Source organism: Anarrhichthys ocellatus, unplaced genomic scaffold, assembly GCF_004355925.1.
Source record: "Anarrhichthys ocellatus isolate YVR2014 unplaced genomic scaffold, GSC_Weel_1.0 scaffold12, whole genome shotgun sequence".
Taxonomy (NCBI): Eukaryota; Metazoa; Chordata; class Actinopteri; order Perciformes; family Anarhichadidae; genus Anarrhichthys; species Anarrhichthys ocellatus.
In genome coordinates, this window is record NW_022280042.1 from 6,707,027 (window position 1) to 6,727,401 (window position 20,375).

General features: G+C 46.2%; 1 protein-coding gene across 1 annotated transcript in view; it reads right to left on the minus strand.

Annotated features, from left to right (window-relative positions):
• The window catches only part of pard3ba (par-3 family cell polarity regulator beta a), a 126,251-nt gene extending 120,977 nt beyond the window's left edge, over positions 1 to 5,274 (minus strand). Inside the window, exons 1-2 of the mRNA XM_031852147.1 lie at positions 4,819 to 5,274; positions 361 to 462 (exon numbers count right to left, since the gene is read on the minus strand). Of these exons, the coding sequence (XP_031708007.1) occupies positions 361 to 462; positions 4,819 to 4,935 (219 nt within the window). The 5' untranslated portion in view covers positions 4,936 to 5,274. The remainder of the gene's footprint in view (positions 1 to 360; positions 463 to 4,818) is intronic.
• Between the last annotated feature and the right edge of the window lie 15,101 nt (positions 5,275 to 20,375).

Here is a 20,375-nt window from a genome sequence, read left to right on the forward strand (position 1 = left end):
GGGGGGATAAGCTTGTGTGTGGAGCAAAGTACGACGCAATCAAATCAGAGTTGAGTTTCTTTTCTGTTTTTTGTCACATTTGGTACCGAGTCGTTTGAGACTCCCAGCGAGCGGTGACAAGCGAACCAAGGTTTGGATTTACAAATACCTTGTTTGTTGGGCTTGCTGTCATCCTGCCAGGCTGGAGTCAAAATAAATCCGCTAGCAGACTCTTAAGCGCGGCTGAGAGCGACGGACTCTCTGCTGTAATTCGCCGCGCCTCGAGCCAGGTAAGAGCAATCAAGACACCGCTTGCGACGAGGAATGGCGACGAACCCCCGATGCGTGAACACCAGAACTGTCCGTCGCCTCGGCCCTCACCTTCTCTCGGTCTTCCACGAGGTCACTCAGCAGGTCGTCCATGTCCATGATCCCTCCATCGATGTACGTCATGTGGTGGGTCCTCACTTCGCTCTCCTCCTGCTGGACACAAAGTTAGCAAAAAATTAGCATCAGAGCACGAATTAAAAGAACAGGCTTAATTACCATCACTTTAACTTTAACACAAATAACAAAAACACATTCTCACAAAAGGTTCCAGAAACATAAATCCATTATGTGTCATCTCCACTACACACACACGTTTCACAGAGCTATGTTTGAAGATTTCAGTCACTGTTTTATGCTAAAAATAACTCCCCTCTCTGCCATTTGTGCTCCACTACGAATGCTTTTGTTTACAGCAACAAATGTGCCACAACGCTGACAGCCAGTCAACGCAACCGCCGCACATATGTCCAGACCCAGCAGCAGGCTTCCCCCGTTTGTTCGGCAGGTACAGTAGCAGCACATGACCTACATTACGCGAGTACAGTTCGTGCAGAGGAATGTTAAAGTGAGGAGGGGTGGTGGTGGTGGATGGGAAATGTTTCCACATTCCGGGGCGCTTTCGCCGTCGCCATGAGGTCGGAGGTCAGAGTGAGCGCGCCACCGCGGAGCAGGAAGTACCACGAGCCGGTGTGCGCTCTGACCATTGATGGAGAACATGGACCTTTGTCTGTTATCTGTGTGGGCTGTTGATGAAAATCAACAGAGAAGTACACGAACAATAGCATCTTCCCCTTTCTGTGAGAGTGGGAGAAGAGAAAGATGATCAAATATGAACACAAATAAGTGAAACTCGGACCTCCTGGATCGGTCAAATGTTGCTATTTTCTTTCCAACATTTCTACTAAAAGAAATCTTTGAGGAGCCTTTATCGTTTCCAACAATGTGTGCGGTAGAAAATAGCCCATTAGGAGCTGCCCATACCAATAAGCAATCTGTCCAGAGCGACACACGACTACATTAGCGGCTAAATTACCAGCTATGGGCAATAAGCCGCGGAAGGCTGGAATGACTTTGGCTGAGACCCAGCGAGTGGCTTCTGCTGCATCACCCAGACCCGTCGTGAATGGGCTCCTTCTTGCTCCGCTGCATCAGAATGTGAATTACTGGGGCGCAAAAAAAAATAAAAGAGAGGGCGTCTGCCTTGCACAATGGGCCGAGTCCATTCTCTTAAAAACAAATGGTCGGGAGAGGCTGGGATTTCAATCACAGGAATAAAGCCTCCCTTTCTTTCAGAGGTGCCCGTCATGCCGCAGCTGAGACGTCTACAACTCGCATGCAAACGCGGTGCAGTTTTCCCACAATGCAACGGCGTGTTGGCAAACACAAACGGCGAGAGCGTCCCCGTCACTGTAAAAAAAAAAAAAAGGGTTTGAGGGGGGGGCTTACAAAGAGAGTAGATACCTGCGTCGTCATCGTTCATTTTTGTGCGACACATTTTTATAAAGACAACCAAACGCAATGCATGCTGGGAAGCCACAGTAACTTTTAGCTCATAGCTCAGTCGATCAGTTATACCATTGTACCAGAATATAAAAACAAAAAAAAAAAAAATATATTTAAAATCAGAAACGGTGTGTTTATTGATTTTATGTTCATGTTTACTACGGGGACACTGAAACCGGTGGAGCGCAGACGTAGCAAAGACATCAGGGCGAAGCATTTACACCTCGCCAGAAAAACCGGTCCAACCTGAACGACCGCCGGCATTCTTCTGCCTCTAACCGACACTGTTCCCATTATGTGTGAGTGTGTGTGTGTCTGTGTGTGTGTGACAGCACACAGCAGAGGAGGGAAGTGCGGTAATTGGCTCGTTTGCGCATCACCAGCATTAAGACACACACCTTTAAGAGGTATTGACACTTGCTGACATCTGTCCTAACTTCAAGTCCAGCCATGTTCCGACTGCAATTTTTAAGAGGTATTAGTCTATTGTCTAAGAGGTATTAGTGTGATTAAGTGTTAATTAGCATCACCTGTGGCGTACTTGTGCGTCCGTTTTCCTCAGGCAGAAAAACGCACTGCCTAGTGATGAATGTACGCAAGAAAAACAGCCTCCTCTGAAGTCCCTGCTAATTCCCCTTTGTATCCTGAACTCTTCCCGTGACATGGAAAAACAAAAAGGAGTCGGGAGTCAGTCAATCACCAGCAGAGGAGAATTACCAAGACAGTTAGAAGAGTAAATTCCCTGCAAATTACACAATTAAGAGCACTTCTTGAGTTGTGATATCTTGCTGAAACAGTTTTTTTCCAGGTATTTTACTGTTTTCACATCTCTGTAATTGAGGCCTTTTTATTGTGTCACTGTCTGGAATGCCCGAGTTTAAAGTCGCCCACGCTGCCCCTCGGCTAGCCTCGGGATGCTGCTCTGTAGCGATACGGCTATTTGAAGTATTTTTCCTTCGGGGAAGAAGAGTTTAACGCGATGTACAGTTAGAATACGGAACATCGTCAACAGTTTGAGGAATGCAGCGAATCTCCCTGAACACATTCGAGAACTAGCCGGGCCTGAAAGCGCGATGACACACTGATGTTTGAACAGTTACAATAAAGGCCTTCTGCATAGCTGAGTTGTGACGCACACATGCCGGCCCACACTGGACTACTCCTCTCGCTCACACACATGAGGAGGAGGAGGAGGGCAAAGTGCTTCCAGCTCTTTTAGTGCACCGTCAGGTGTCTGCACAGAGTTGGTATGGGGGCAGTAATCCAAACAGAAACCTGCAGGACCGTGAGACGGGGAGAGACGGCTACAGTACCTGGCCTTGTGTTTCTTTATTGTGTACTAGTATGGATGGCAGATGGAAGCTAAGAACTAATCAAACATATCTACTATTACATATAAATCTTACAGTGACACCTCGGGGTGCAAATCTTTACACAATAGCAGTGATCGAATAGTGCGCGAAAAACGACATGAGATCTTTTGTCACATTCGCAATACACATTTGCGCAGCGTGATTTTACAACTGTGTATCAAGTCGGAAGGCAGCTCGTTAGAGGGTTTGTCAGTGAACATGACAACATCTTCTCAACAACGGATTCACGAAAAGCAGCTGTGCACGCCTGCGGAGTCACGCCCGGGACTAGATCAGAATAACCTGCTAATTAGCGAGGTCTGCGTGCCGTTGCTGCAATGCACAGTGCAGAACCTCGTTCACCGACACACATTCTCGCAGCTTCTATTTGGAGGAGGCGACTCAGGACTGCTAAGTCAGTGTCCTGCAACGGCTCCTAATTAACATGCTCTGTGAAAAGCAATCAGGGATGGCCGGGCAGAGCGGCCATGCCTGTGGCTGCCGGTGAAGCAGAGACGTGACAGCTCAGTGGACACTGAGCAAGATGAGCTCCTCCATGTGTGAGTGCGAGTGTGTGTGTGTGTGTGTGTAATCCATCGAGCCGCTCCATCCTTCCATCCCCGCTTCCGCGGGCCTCTCACATCTCCACGAGCCAGCACGTGGTCTGGCTGAATCGGCGGTGGTGGTGGTGGGGACCAGCCAACCGATAAGACCCGGACCTGTCACCAGTCCTAATCCCCAATCACTCACAGGACAAAAGCCTCCTGTCCACGACCGCGCAGCCCCCGACTCTGTCCACGTTGAGGACATCAGACAGTAAACTCCCACCTGCCCGCTGAGATACCGGGGCTTAAAAACAGAGAGCTATTGTACAGGTAGACAGCTGAAGGGCCACACGGGGGACCAAACTCACATCGGCACCCTATCACGCCGGGACAGCGTGCACATACATGGCGGCTGATTAACAAAAGGTCAGTTCGACAGAGTGATTAATGCTCAAGTGATTGCAGGAAGCTTGAAAGGGGGGGGGGGGGGATATCTTTGTGTACATGTGGGACATTCAAAACAACACGTGTCACAGGAGAACAGCACTGTACACTAGTTATTGGTCAGTGTATTTACCCAGAATGCCTTTTCTTTGTGCATCCAGATGTTGCATGGAGGCACAAAGCAACCACAAGATGGTTTTTTTGGAGTCACACCCCTTACTCATAATCCAAAGTGTCCTGCAGCTGCATTGCATTCTGGTCTATTGAGGCATGTTGGCGATCTCCTGTGATGGTTTCCTTAGTGTGGGATTGTTGACCATCAAAAGCTCAAACATTGTATTTATATGAAATGTAAACAGCAGGCATCTGCACCAGCACAATATGACGAAGCCACTTAAATAACAGTTAAACTTGTACTTGTAAAAGTTCAGTAAACCAAAAGACTTAATATTTAACGTTAGCTTTAAAGGTATGAACACAACCACACGTTGGTCACGTGACACCACAGCCAGGTTATGGGAGCTATTGCTCTTATGAAACATGAAGAATGAGTGGAATTAAAACTCTCTTTTTTTCTCTCCTGTGGGCACATTAACGTGGACGTGTTGTCCACGTTAAAAGCCCCCAGGGAAGTTGAGTAGGTGACGGTTTGAAGGGGTGTTTACCTGGTCCAAAATCCTGCGGTATCTCCGCGTGGCTTGGTCGGTCAAGTCCCGGACGGTCCACGCAGCTTTGCAGGGAACCACCACCGCGGTGTCCCCGAACGTCACCGTGACTTTCATAGCAGCTGTCAAGTCAAATGTTTGGTTGTTTTGGGCAAAATAATAAAGAAATGTATCCAAGTTTCGGTTGTATCTCGAGCCCGGAGCTCCTCCCTAGAAAGTGGCACCTGTCCGTCGAAACCGGAGCAACAGGTGTCTCAGTTCAGGTCGAAATCCCGGTGAAGTCCCTCGTGCGCCTTTACCGAGCCGACACGCGCGTACGCAACACGTTCATTGAAACCAAGTTGTCATATAAGTCGCAGAAAAACAGGAGCTACGGCCGCGGAAGTGTGACTTTCTGTCATCGTTGAGCGCCGCGCGGATCCACCCAAACAAAACAAAACTGCGCGAGGAACCCGGAAGAAATCACAGCGACACTGGCACTTCAGGAAACTGCATTCCCACTGACGCCCCGCCACACTTATAATAAAAAATATGTTTTATATATTTGATGTAGTTTTAAGCTTTTAATAGAAACACGTGTTGGACAATGATCATCCAATAACGCAGTTTTTATTAAGTAATGTATTAGAGTGCAGTTGACATTATGTCATCTGATAAACTCTTACTTTACAACCTATGAAATATCCTCATTAGATTGGATTTAAAACAACAGTCTCATCCATATCTGTGAAAAACTCTATTTTATAGAATATATAGGAATGTATTTCAAATACGAAAAATCCTCATTACTTTATTATTTAATCCAAATTTAGCCAGATTTTGGACCAATCAGCTCATCAGGACTGGTTTCATCCTTTCCATCCAAAAAGACAACACGACATCAGGTTGAAAGGTCAGCCAAATATTGTCTTTAGTCCATGTTTGTATTTTAACAGAGTTATCCCTTATTTAATTTGCCTTGTGTGTTGACTTTGAGAGCCTCTGTGTTGCATGTCTTGTTAGTACTTGCCAATGTATAAGTCTCCTGAATGATGATACTATATTAATATTCTCACTTTTTTCATTGTTTGTGCACGCATTGTAAAGCGTCAATATTGTATAACCTTTTAAATTTAATATATTACATTTTAATAATGTCTTATATTCTGTTTTTAGCTTTATTTTGTAACATCTGCCTCTTGGGACCACAGATGAAAAATAGCCTCTTGGCTAACTCTGGCGCATTTACAGAAATGTTTTTATTAATGTGCACTGTCCCTTATCAAATAAACCAATAAAATAATTATCAAATATTAATGTGAGAGTCCAACAATGACAGTGGTCATTCTCCTCCACAATGAGAACCTTTACTTTTAATCATTTATTCTGCATATAATCAACTTAAAAAAAAAAACTTAAGTAACATTATGAATGCATATTCAGGTTTCCTAAATGTCATAATTTGTAATATATAATACATACACATAATATAATATAAATAACTACATACTCTGAAGTCATATAATACAGGGAGACCATGAGGTACACATTTGCAGAGAATTATGTTATGCCGAACTCCTTCTAATCCCCCTGTACTCACACACACACACACCTCTACTCACACGCATACTAATTACCTGCCTGTTATTGTCATTTTATGTCATTAGGTGTGTTGTGAAATTGCCTTTATGGATATTAATGGCCGCTGACACGCCCCCGTGCCTTATTCCTGCGCATTGTTTGGTTTTTGCTCACGGGAATTTCCTCCCCCGTCAAATCAGAAAAGCCACCGGCGGTAGATGGATTCATAATTGGGACAAGCAATTATTTCCACTGCCGCTGTAATTCACCCGAAATGTACGGAACGGAACAATGAAGGGCTGACAGCCTCTTTTGCCTCTCGTTTCATCTCACTCCTCTCATCCCCAATAAACAAGGTGAGGAGAGGAGAGAGAGAGAGAGAGAGAGAGAGAGAGAGAGAGATAATCTCTGCTTTTTAAGATGATTTTTCATCCTCTACCTGGTTTAACACTGCGTTGGCATGAGCCACTGAGAGTATATGATGCTCCGCCAGTGTGATTATGGCAGCATGCTGACTCATCAGTGGGTGTTGTCACTTGGCTGCACTCAGTCAGCGGTGGAACATGTGTGTTTCTGTACATTATTTAATCTCTGTGAGCTAAACGAGAGATAAAGCTGTGTGATGTTAGTGCTTTAAGCCTGTTCTCCATCCAAAGTCCAACACTCTGCCACAGCTGTGTGTGTGCCAAAGATTGTCTCTCATTTACTCACCTGTCGGTTAAAATGGGCAATGGGAGATTGCTGATTGACATTTTGAGGACTTCATTACCCAGAAATCAGTTGAAGTGGCTCCAGTCAACGGCACCTAAATGTTTGGAACAGCAGGTGTAGAGACCGAATAAATAACAAAGATATTTTAGCCCTGATTGTTACTGGAGTGCTTCTGCAGAAGAACATGCTGCACTCTCAATGGAATCCTTTTTTTTTATGCACCCATGCACGTTTCACAAGATTATGTTTTGGGGCATTTTGCCTTTATTTAATAACGACAGCAGAGAGTTACAGTAGTGTTACATTCTTCATTGTGTTGTTTGTTCCTTGATCCAGAAGATGCAAAGTCTCATCTCAGCTGTATTCTTTCATGCTTCAAATTGACAATTAGCGTGACAACTTTTTTGTTGTATCACATCATGTGCATAGAGCATATGTCCATGAACCATAATGCATTTTTTCCATCTCTAAATCTTTCCTAATGCAGCTTACAGTTCTCTTAAACAATATATAAGCAAGGTAAAATAAAGAAACAAGAATTATTGGTTACAGGAAAAAAAGAACATAAAAATATAAAAAATGTAAGCTTGGTTTATTCTAGCTTTATTGGTTTATTCCTGGGAACAATATTCAAAACTCAAGGTTCACTTAAAAGCTTTTTCCAGAACTTTTGATTATATTCTTGATGAAAGTTTTGATGTTTTCACCAAAAAAAAAAAAAAAAAAACTTGCAAGTAAACCTTGAGTTTAGGGTGTTTTACCACAGACATGTAATAAAATACAGACACCTACTACCACACACTCACTGTACTGCGTGGGACTGGAGAAGCTTCTCTGTTTGCTCAAGGCGGCTCCTGCCTATCGGCACAGCTCCCATTCCTGTCAGAGGAAAACAACACGACGCGGCGGAGGCCTCCATGTGTCTCCGCGCCACGTTAAAAAAGGAACGTGGCGATGAGGTGTCGAGCATTGTCACAAAGACACAGTGAGAGCGCGATTTGATCTGTTCCCACGTGGTGGGGTGGGGGGGGGGGGGCTGTTTGAGAGCACTGCGATGTCACTTCCTCTGTCACTAGAGCGGCGGGGCCTTTACCGCGCCTTGACCCCGTCGTGGTCGTTGCGCAATAAGTGATGCAAAGGCAGGAATTTGTCAGTCAGAATGTAAAAAGCTCAGGTTGGCGGTCGCCTTCGAGCTAAATCGCCGTTATGAAGTCGCATACTGTGGTCAATCAACCTTTTGTCGTTTGAGTCTTTTCGATCTCGCCCTCGCGTCTGGAAGTGAGGCGTGTTAGCCGAAAGTGTCGGCCGTCAATAAAAATCCCAGTGATGGTTTTTGTTGTTTTGTTCGGCTCTCTGAGTGCAATTTACAGGGTTGGCTTTCTGGGTCGATATCTCGTGTTGATTTGCTTTCAGTCTTCGAGCAGTGCCCCTTTTCTAAAGACCAAAATTGACATGTTCTCAGCGGCAGTGCCACCAACCTCTGTGTTTTAGCTCAGTGTGAGGCCCAGGCTGGTCAATAGCTGAGACTTGCTTCACTTCCTGCTGCGCTGCTTACAATTACAGGCCCCGAATCAGTAGAAAGGATTACTCATAAAAACCTTCTCTTTCTCTCTGTGTGTGTGTGTGTGTGTGTGTGTGTGTTTGGTTGCACAGGGCAGCAGCGATGGTGTTCGCAATCACAAAATGTGACTCTCAGTCAGCGCGAGGATTTCATTTCAGACCTCAGGTATAATATTCACGCTGCAAAAATTGCATTCCTTTTGTGCGCGACTGCTGAAAAGCTCCAATTGAATGGAGAGAGGCGCTCGCCTGCGAATTACAAGTGTTGCCCAAGTTGCCCGAATTGTTGTGTCTGGAATAATCACAGTTATTCAAAAGCAAAGGCAGCTGTCAACAGGCGCCGTGATCTACGGACACACAGGGATTACACTTCTACAATTTAGGCGGGGGGGGGGGAATCTTTGTCAAGCACTGCTGGCAGTCCACTTCCTTTCTGGACTTTTTTTTTTTTTTGTAAAGGTACAGGTAAGGAGAAGTGTACAGTTTTGTAAATGTGAGAGGAAGCAAACAGCACAATAAACACGACCATAACATGATGTACAAGTTCAGTTGCAGGTTACCAACCCCTCAATGCATCGGAATCATGTGTGTGTGTGTGTGTGTGTGTGTGTGTGTGCCATTTTTGGATACAAACCCCGCGTCTGTTGAAAGACATGCATTTGTTTGAAGACATCCTCTTCTTTGATCGAACACTCCGGGAAAGCTGTTGTCGACGTGCCAGAGCGCTGACTGAATGTATCTTGTTACGCAAGCGGATGAGTGCGGTTCTGTGTTAATCATCCTACTTTTGGAGCAGCAGCTCCAACTGGCAACAAACCAAGGAGGAGTGAGCTGTTATGTCATCAGCGGCACGAAAGATCACAGAGCGGGTTAAAGAAGGAAGAAATCAGGCTACGGGGCGATGGCCGCCGGAGGTAGCAGGATGTGGATTCGTCGATTGCATCAACCCGTCTGCGCGCGTTTTCACACATTTTCTCAGTTTCCTTGCACAAAGGACAAGCCATTCCATTTTTGACTGTTGCACACGCCTAATTAGACTAATTAGAAATTTCTCAGCCGAAGCCTGGAGTCTAACAAGACGACGCTCTCGCCCTTTTGCACCGCGCCGCTTGGTGGGTGAGAATGAGACTTTATATTCACCAGGCAGGTAGCACATCACACTCACTCTCTCACACACATCCCTTAATGGATCAAATTAGCGCTCTGGCACATAAACCCTGTTCCCGCTCCCCCCCTCCCCCTCCCCCTCCTCGTTTGTTCTCTCTCGCTCCTTTTTGTCAGAGACAGTCGCCGGGTAATTAAAATTTACATTGAGACAAAAGTTGCTTTAATTTAAGTTCATTACACCGTGCCAGTCTCTGGCTTCCGCGGGAGATTCTTTTTTTTGGAAATCCGCCGCCTTTGAAACCATGGCAACTGCCGCATAACCTCATTTTCCGCCTAATCGCAGCGAGAGCGACTGCTAAACATTGATTTGAACAATTATGGGGCTACATTTGCAACAAAGGCAAACAAGGCAGAGGCGGTGGTTGGGGAAGGTGAAGTGGGAAGGGGGTGTGGTGGTGTGGTGGTGTGGGGGGGGGGGGACTTAAATGTAAGTGCTTGCAGGGAAAATGAAAGAGAGCGCAGAGGAGAGGGGTCAGCGTAGTACATATCTGGATGGCTTAATGGCTCTAATGGCACCTTTTCCGCTGTCTGCAGCTCATAAATGTGCCAGTGATGTCTTTCTTTTCAATCCGACTGACATCCTGGGGCTCCGCCTCGTGAACTTTTCTTCTCTGCTTATTTCAACCCGGTAATTTGACCGAGAGAACATTTCTAGTTCCAGCGGCGGTGTATGCGTTTCTGCTTTCAAAGAATCGGTTCAATCGAATCACTTACCATGCCAGGTTTCTATCTGTGTGGATCATTTTCTGATGTTTTTTTGGATATATTTATGGTTTGTGGTTTAGAGCACTGGCACCATATGTCTAGGGTGGCGTCAGAGGTGCAGTGAATGCACCATGTTTGTGAACTGGCCCTTTAAGCTGGGCCTGTTCGTCCATTTGCACACAGCAAATGCTTCACGCTCTGCTCAGTGACACAAGCAAACAACCTGGGTTTCATTACAAGCCAGGTCGCTCGTGGCCTCAGAGGTCAAAGGTGAAAAAGAGAAAAAGTGGAGAGAGGCTTTACTGTAATAACACCACCTCATTATGGGGTATCATTACCCTTCCAGCAGGGTCAGACATTTGTTTCGGCTGACCCGGCTTCAAAAGGGACTCGGGCGGGTGCTGTTGCTGTAACGTGACCCCGGTCAAATCAAGGGGATTCAGGGTATTCATGACAGGGCTCATACTGAGACTGAATATAGTGAGCAGAAGAGAGTGAAAGACAAATAAAACTGTTGTGTCTGTGCATACATGTCCACATGTCCGTCACAACCCTGCATGTGTCAGCGGAGATGGCAGAACTAATGACAATCCATCGACCAAGCGAGCACAATTAAGTTATGCAAATGCGTTAATTGCAAATGCATAGCAGTCCTGCCTCATCACTTAACCCTCCGCAACCTGTTTAAAGGGTTTCCAGGTTCCAGTTTGGCCGGCGAGATGGATCCATTTCTGGCGTTCATGGTGAGAGGGGTGTGGGAAAGGGAGGAGGGTGTGCGTGTACATGTGCGGGGGGGGGGCAAAGAAGAAAAGAGAGATCAAAATTGCCCCTCTGCCAATCAAAAAACCCAATTATCGTTCTCAATCAGCACTGGGTAGACACAAAGAGACGCTCTCGCACAATGGATCAGCGGTCTAGACCAGAACAATTACCGCGTAATTAGTTCATCAGACAATCCCGGATTGATCGGCCTTTGATTTGCATGCAGAATTGGGTCGGAGGAAATCCCGGCTTTGAGAGTGCGTGAGACTTTCCCATCGCACCTACTGAGGCCGTTCCTCGCTCAGACTCAACAAGGCCAAAACGACACTGGGAACTTTAGCACTGCCTCGTACTTTTTTTTGGGGGGGGGGGGGTTGGAGGATCAGGGAGTGGAGAAATGACTTCTGTGCCCCTTCAGCGAGCACAGCACTGCGTGATGAAGCTCTTTCTCAACCTAAATGCCCCCAAATTTGTGAAGATTTCGGTGATGATTTGGTGTCTCCGCCGCCATTACGGAGCAGGCATGGCGTGATTGCGAGACGGAGGTTGTTACTCACTTGACCAGCCTGGAGCCTGATTCCACGGCGGAGGGGGAGACGCGAGTGGTGGAAGGAGCCGCGATCAATGACGAGGAGGAGGTGGAATGAGGAGAGAGTGGTCTGAACTTGTCTCGGTGGGGGGGGGGGGCTTCACGCTGCGTTTCTTTCACAAATCCAGACTCGATCACTGTCTGGGAGAGATGGCGCCCCGCTTTCTGCGGCCTGTGAATAGGCTGTGATTGCACGGTGGGACAAAGGCACGAGGGTACAGGTAATGACTGTGCTTTTGACAGACACCACCCCGGCAGCAGCTACATAGCTAGCTGCTCCGCCTTTTGATTTGGGAGAACCGTTGCTGTGGCGACCGCACAAGTTGATTGGCGCCCCGCTTTTTTTTGGGGGGGGGGGTGGATTTACATACAGCATTCTGGGGAAAGTATATTGAATGGACGACATGTGAGCCTTATTTAACGGAGCAGAATGAACATTGATTTCAATTAATATCATAAATCAAAGACTGGGTTTGTTTAATATCTTGAGACGCTTTGATTAGTTTTTTTTCAGGTGCGATTGCTAAGAACACTGAGGTTAGGTCCTCTATATTTATTCTGGGGCTCGCCACCTAAAAGTAAACTTTACACAAGGGCCTAATTTACACTGGGGGTGGGGAGGACTCACCACACGTCTTCATACGTAAACATGAGTTTATGGTCTGAATCTTTAGTTTCAAGTCTTCTTCAATACAGCATGATGTTCATTTAGTAACTTATGGTCCATGTAGAGTCAAACAGATCATAAAGCAGGGGATGCGTTCGGGCGGGGCTACCTCGTGACTGACTGGGAGTTGTCTGCATTTTCATTTTACAACCTTAACCCTTTCACAGTGTTTCACTTCATCAAAAATTAATTGTAACATTATGGTTGCCTTGTTCCCCTCGTGTCACTTATAGTTGCAAAAAAACAAGATGGCGACAGGCTACAGAGAGATTTTAGGGTTAGTGCATTAAAAGTACAGCAGACATTTACATGTTTTAATACTATTTTTTAGGGAGCGCACAGTAGCCAGTTCCATCATAATTTCCTAATTAGCTAGATTCATTTAAATGTGACTAATATAGCCGATGTCTTGTTATGTATACGTAATATTATTCTCCCAAAACATGCAGAAGAAGTTGATTTAATTGCAGGATATATATGAAAAATGGGGGCCTTCCTGTTTTCCTAAATTCAAGGACATGTTACCTTGAGAGTGTCAATTTCCTTTAATCCCAGGCCCATGTAACCCCTTTAATTCAACAATAGACCGTCTTGTATCTTCTTTTTCTCATCTCAGTGAATCCAAAAGCACACTTTCCCAAGAAGGAGCCGTATAAATATGGATGGAGTGAAGCATGGAAATAAACTCTTGGATCTCTCTCACTCTCGGTTCTCAGGTCGATGGCGGGGGCTAAGTCCAGGCTTACAGCTGCCTCATGTGGACTACACCAAGGTTGAGGATGAAAAGGAAGAGCTACTTGTGTCCAGTGCTCCTTTGTAATTAGAGAGGAATCCATTCGGCGTAGTTTCTCAACCAAGTCTGCAATTCTGCCGAGCCATAATTTCCTTAATTACCCAGAGACGCCTCTTTGATTCAGTCAATATCAAAAAGAGCTTTTCTGGAGGAGAGGTAGGGAATGATAGTAATTTTGAGGCTGTTCGGGCCCCATTCGCTGCCTTTCTTTCTTTCTTGCGAGCAATAAACTGATTATAGATGAGAGGTTGTCAGATATGTCTGTTGTGCCTTTTTCACTCGGTGGCAGAGCCATTTAAAAAGTGAGGACTTCAGTGAAAGTACACTTTAAATCCCATAATAGCAGAAAGAGCTAATATTGATCCCATCTTTCTGTCTGCTTAATATCCTCCAGCCATTGTGCAGGCCTGAGATGGGTGCGATTAACTCTAAATCTATTTGATTCAAAAGGTAAATTGGAAATAGAAGTCAGACAGTGGAGAGTATGATAATGCTTTTACAGAAAGAAATACGGCAAGTTCTTGAAATATAGAGAAAACAGGGTTGAGCTGAAAGTGAATTCCACCCAAACTTACTCAACACACACACACACACACACACACACAGAGAAAAATCCCCAAACATCTCCACCGGAGTTAAGTGAACCTTGGGGATTTGTAAGACCTCTCTGTAGCATCCTTGAGGCGACAAGAGGCGGGGTGCCACTTACCTACTGGAAACCCTGCGAGTATTTCCCCCCCCCTAAACCAGAGAGGGAAAGCGCCAGGCCTCACTTGAAAAAGCCTCACTCTCTGCAGGGCTGAGATTAGAGGACGCTTCCTCTCTGTTCCGACTCATGCAGGGTGCCCGTCAGTGGTCACCGCAGCCGTGATGTAACGCGCGGTTCTCCGGCGTCTTTGAAGTGGCTGGATGAGCCGGCCTTGGACGCAGTGGCGAGTTCAAAAGGGCCCGCGGAGGGATTTCAGAAAAAACAGAGGGAGGAATGCAGCGCTTCCTCAGATCATTTCCAGCCTCATTTCCCACCGTGCCAGCGAACAGCCGGAGAGAAGGGAAATAGCAAAAATCCTGGAAGGTTCTGCAGGCGAACGAGTGACTCAGACATTTTGGGTTTGCTTTCTTCTGGGAGGTCACGGTCGACGGTTGACGGTCTTAACAGTCTTTGATTCAGAGGCTTACAATTAGTGAGCAGCTAGAGTCGTGGTTCAAAGTCAAAAACGTGGCGTTTGACCTCATTGTTCTGTTTACATGCATGTTTACATGCATTCCCATCCTGTATCCCTGCAGCGAAACAATGTTATATTCACTGCTGAAAGGATGGAACAAAACTATGAATATAAAGCAGGTCTACAGCCATGTCAGCTGCTCCATGAAGCTAAGTGCTAGCACCAGCATGCTAACATGCTCATGATGCCAAAGCTATTTATTTCAATCAGTACCAAAGTGTTGGACCCATTAAAAAAACTGCTTTTCCTTCAGACTTTTCTTCTTTCCCCATCCCATAATGCCCCTCTGCCTTCTCTAAGCCACATCATGCTGCTGTCATCATCTAGCTAACCTCAATCTGCTGACAGCCAAAGAACCAAAGCGGTGTAATCACCGGACGGACGGTGACCAGGCCCAAAGAGGACCAATCTGACCCCTCGTGACCCCTCAGCTCCAAGGTCTGGACAAGCTTAACAGGATTTTGACTCTAGACTGGAAATGGTCTTCAGTTTCCCTTCAAAGTTAGAAAAAACATCATTTGTGTGTGTGCTGCATGTCACGAAAAGGTTAGTGAAATATTAAAACCCACGAGACGTGCGGACGGAAAAGAAAATCTGCAGCGCATGCCTCGTGTCTCGCTGTGCACACACGTCACTGTAATTCTGCCTGACATGTTTGGTATCTTTGGAAAACGTCAGGATCTTGACAAGAATTCAAAATGAGGCATAGGCCCGAGCCGAGCTTGGCCACGTCGAAGAGGTTTACGGCGCGGCCGAGCTCGGCAGTTCGTCTCTGCTGGAAACAAAACGTTGCAACAATCGCACGAGTGTTATTTTTGGGAGGGCGTATGAATAATGTGTCAGTCCTGGCTAAAGCTGCGGATTCATACTGGAGACGGGACAGTGATTGTATCTGCGATGAAAAATGGGCTTATGCTAAGCAGCCTCGGTATCGACCACAATAATATTTAAAGACGCAGTCTCCTTTGAGATAAAAAACAGAGATACACCGTTTCTATGGACGAACCTCCTGTAGTTGTCATGCATTAGAAAGAAAATGAACACCCTGATAATAAAGCACTTTTAAAGGGCCAGTTCACCCCAAAAAAAGAAACAACTCAACTTTGGACTTGAGATGAATTATTTAACGGAAAATGAAAAGCCATGGTCCATCAAGTTTATTATAAATATGTTGTACACGCCTTAATGGACATGTTTCCTACTTTATATTTCAGTACAAGTCTTTTCAAATGATGATGGAGCATCACCAACGCATACTGGCTGCACGCCAACATCAATGAGCCACAGGGCGATGGTTAGATCTTTCAAAATAAAAGCGTGTTCTCTTCTGCTTGTCTTTTGTTTTCCCTGCTGTACCAAAAATGTACCAAACCACAACCCCCAACAGCTCCCAAGCTGTGCAACAATGTTCGACGTTCACGAGCGCATAAAGCAAGCAGACACTGAAAGGACTGTTTGGCAAAGTAGAAGGGAGCGAATTGCTGTTGCTGCTCTCCCTTGGCTTTCACCGCTGCGGCCATCAGGTTGCAAATTCAACATTGCCCTGAGCCAGCTGGCCTTAAGCGGAAAAAAAAACCCTGCTCCAGGTGGGGTCTGATCTCTCAGTGTTGCTCTACTGGTTCCCACCGCGCACCGGCCACCTGCACCAGTGGAGCTTTTATGCATTTGATAAACGGCATACATTTCCCTCTCCGCTCTGCGCCTCTCTTCACTGGCCTGTCAAATTGCCTGTTGGAGGAAAAGGTGGTGGAGCTGGAGCTTCTTTTCTTCAGAAAAGAACCCACAGGTTGTCTGTCTATAAGTGACAGGTGTCCAAGTGTGTGTGTGTGTGTGTGTGTGTGTGTGTGTGTGTGGTCAGACGACAGATCCTGCTAATCCTGTCCGTCCCAGAGGAGGGGCAGTGTGACTGGGTAATTGGCCACTGACTGAGCAAGACCACTCCGGAGGCGCTGCTTATTGAACCACTGTCAGGGAGCGGGAGAGGAGGAGGAGGCATAACGAGACCGCAGAGAAGGTATAGACAGAAAGAGGGCACAAAATCAAGGGACAGACGAGGGCAAAGAGGAGTGAGACAGATTGAAATAAATAAGTGAGGGGGGGGGGGGGGGGGGGAATACGGACACGGAGAGAGAGCGTGAGTGGGTGGAGGTATAGAGAAAAAAAAGAAAAGAATAAAGTGAGTGAGAGTGAAGAATTTCAGAGTGACCCTGAAGCCACCGCTTCCTCTTCTCTCAGCTGAAATGTGACACTTTCATGATTACACTGGACCCCCTTTTTTTTAAGGGAGGGGTGAGGGGGGGGGCATAGCTTAATCTTAAAAGGATGAGCAGGCGAGTGGAAGGAAGGGATGGAGGAGAGGAGGAGGAGGAGGAGGAGGAGAGCAGGAGGAGGAGGAGAAGGAGGGGGTGGGGGGGCATGGTAATGGAAGTCCAGGTTAATACTCCCCTCCTCCAGCTGGCCAGCTAACAAATTGCCTTGTAAAAGCAGAAGCGATGGATAAATAAAGAATGGAATAAAGAAAAAAAGTATATCCCTCCAGCAAATTGGCTGTCATTGGATTATCCTCTATAAAGCAGGATTTGTGCGCGTGGGCGCGCGTGTGTTCGTGGGTAGACTTTGGGGTATATGTGGCACCGTTTTCTTGCGTCACATAGATGTTGAGTGTGTGCGTGCGTGTGTGTGTGTGTGTGTTAAAAGATGGCTGGTGGTATCAGGCGCAGGCAGAAAGGGTAGAAGGCGAGAAAGGATTGGATGAGCGATCATTGCTTCATCGGCTCCATTAAACACACCAATGGCCTGTGAATCAGGCTGTCACAGAAACACTCATCCTACAGACACACACACACACACACACACACACACACAGTGGTAGATAACGTCATAGCATAAGTGAGTTGAGTTATATGCGAGCAAGTTAGTCCGTTTTCAATTATACAGGTAACATGAACAAAAAATAAAAGACTAAACTAAACATTATATTATAACTTTTTGGAAAGTTAAAGCATTTATGGATTTTTTGGGCCACTTGAGGGGCAAGTCGCCAACGCATTAACAAATATTTGCCTTTTAACACACCCAGCAGACACAGAGCATTTATTTGGAGTCATGTTTCTGGCTACCTGATGTCAGTCTACTATGCACTCTTCTTTCTGCTCTGTTTTGGTCTCAGTTTTGTAAAGTTACGAAACAAGTCAGTGAACCCAGATCATCACAGGTGCATCCAGAACATTCCACCAAACCACGCCGTGACCAGGATGTACAGTTTTACCTGCATCAGCAGTCTTTTTTTCCCCCATTGTGAGGAACACGCAGTCCCTCCACGGATGCATTTCACCAGAGGTCAGAGTTCAGCGTGCCCCCGCGGAACAGTCAGTGTCCCCCGTGATTACTCCGGCAGTACCGCCGTGATACCAAGCTGCCCTCCAGGTGATCCCTGATTGAACACACCGTCGGCGCCGAGCGCTGAATCAGCAGCTCTTCCTGTTATCTGACATCTGCTCTGACCCCCCCCCCCCCCCCCCCCCCCCCCCTCAGAGAGAGCACAACTCCAGAAATCACAGAGCTGTCATGTTTGAGAAAGTTCAGAGACGAAAGCAACAGAGAAAGAAAAGAATAAAGGTTGGCGGAAACCGTAAGAAGACGAGAGAAGGATCAAGAAAAACGACGAGTCGAGTCGTCAGAAGGGGGAACAGCTTGCCGAAAAGAAAATCAATAGGTGCTTGAGAGTCAACAGCACGTGGGTGGTTAGAGGCGTGATTCACGCTCATTAGCACAGCGCTTGACTCGAATGTTTGACCTCGTACCGAACCGTCCCACTCTCTCAGTTTTCAGCCAATATGCTGGAACAGATAATGAGCTACGCAGAAGTTTTTTCTTTTTTTTTTTTTTTAATCGACTGCATAGAAAATCTAACTTGACAGGACTTAAAAAAAAACAGCCAATCGAGCAAAATGGAAGCTCGCTCCATCGCTTTGGGGGAGGAAATTTTACTTTTGCTTCTTCGTATCCCTCGGAAGAAACGCATTATATACCGTCAAACTAAGATTTCCATCCTTCCTTACAGTCATTTGAAATTAAATTGAAATGACTGGTGGCAACCAATCAATGGCGGCAATTTCAGCAAATGATGCAGCACTGTTTCAAACTACAGCAAAGCATTGATTCAGCCTGTAGGAAAGCCATTTATCGCCCATTAAAAACAATCTCTTGTAATTACCTTAAAACAGCTTTTTGGACTCGTGGCAGGAGGAGTTAGCCGGAGAGATACCGAGTGCCACAAATCACACGTCATTAGAATAAAACATATTAATGTCTGCGCTCATCTTGCGCTCCTGGGGGTTTTGATTAAAATGCAGTAATGTATGCGCTCATTTCGAATTCCCTGAGGTTCCCGTTGATCGCAGCGATCATAAAGATCAGGTGTTACATGGGCTGCAGTGTGTCTTCTCTCTCTCTCTCTCTCTCTGTCCTGCACTTAAACAATCTGCCCGCTGAAGTGCTGACGTGTCCTTGAACGAGACACCAAATATCTCCAAATATAAATCATACCTGTCTTTATCAGTATCGTGAGCTTGCGCATTTAAGAAGCCCAGTTTTAAAAGTTCGTATATTCAAGTCTGTGTTTGCAGGTTTCCGCTTTCTTCGGGTTTCTGCCTGTAAATTATAATTTGCAAGTTTGTGCAGAAATCCAACGACATAGAACATCCTCAGCGGGTTTTGTAATCGGCAAATGTTAACATGCTAAAGCTAAGTGGTGAACATAGCAAACTTTATCTAAAAATCCGCATGTTACCAGTGTCACTGTCAGCATGTTAGCGTTCTGGTGTTAGCATTTAGCTACAGCCTCCGGGGACACTTCAACACCTGACATACGGGTGCTATTTCTAGCTAACTTTGCACAACTATGGTCAATCTCTGCATGTAAACTACTCATTCAAAATCAATTCAGTGTTGCTTAACATAATATATCGATGCCACTGAGTTTACAGACAGAAATACACATTTAAACTCAACTAAAGTGTGTGTCAAATCACCACAACATACAGCGGCTGCTGATGGGACCAAACATGGAGGATACGTGGCAAAGATTTCACTTCAACTCACCGCTTCTGCTGTAGTTCGCTGCATCTAAATATCGATCCGGCTGTCTGCCGTCGTCTGACTAACATGCGAATTACGCTTTAGGCCGGATTCTCGCTTTGATAAGGAAATCACAGCCTCTCTGATGACCATGAGGACGCCCCCGGCCAGTTAGAGTGTCGCGGGCGAGATCTTTTGTCAAGGTTAACGGATGATCAGTAAACGGTGGCTCCACGCCCACGGACCCCCGCTCCCTTCTTCCTTCCCCACCTCAGTATCAATCAATACCTGTTAACAAAAGCTCTGCGGGGCTCCCCTCCACTCTCCGCACTCTTATTCATCTTTCAGGATGTTATTAGGGTGTGCAGCGAAATGTCAAGATCCTTACAAGGTAAATATATCTCCGGTAATATATGGTAATATATGTCACGGGGGAGAGTCGAGTTCTCTGTCAGAACTGCAAGATGCCGACGTTAGGGGGAAAATGACTTCCCTGCCGGCCAGCTATTTCACAAATTTGCTGCAGCAGAAATGAACCGACAATCTTTCCCGTCCACACACACACGTGCGCATCTCCGCGGCCGGTAAATCAAGTCGTGTCTGGGAAAACATCGATGCGATCAGGAGGACCCCGATAAACGTGGCCTGCAGGTCGGAGGCTGAGTTCGAGCTCCTTTCTAGCCGTGTGAGGTGGGCGCAGCTGCACGAGGGGGCCTGCTGATCAGAGGGGAATGAGAGAGG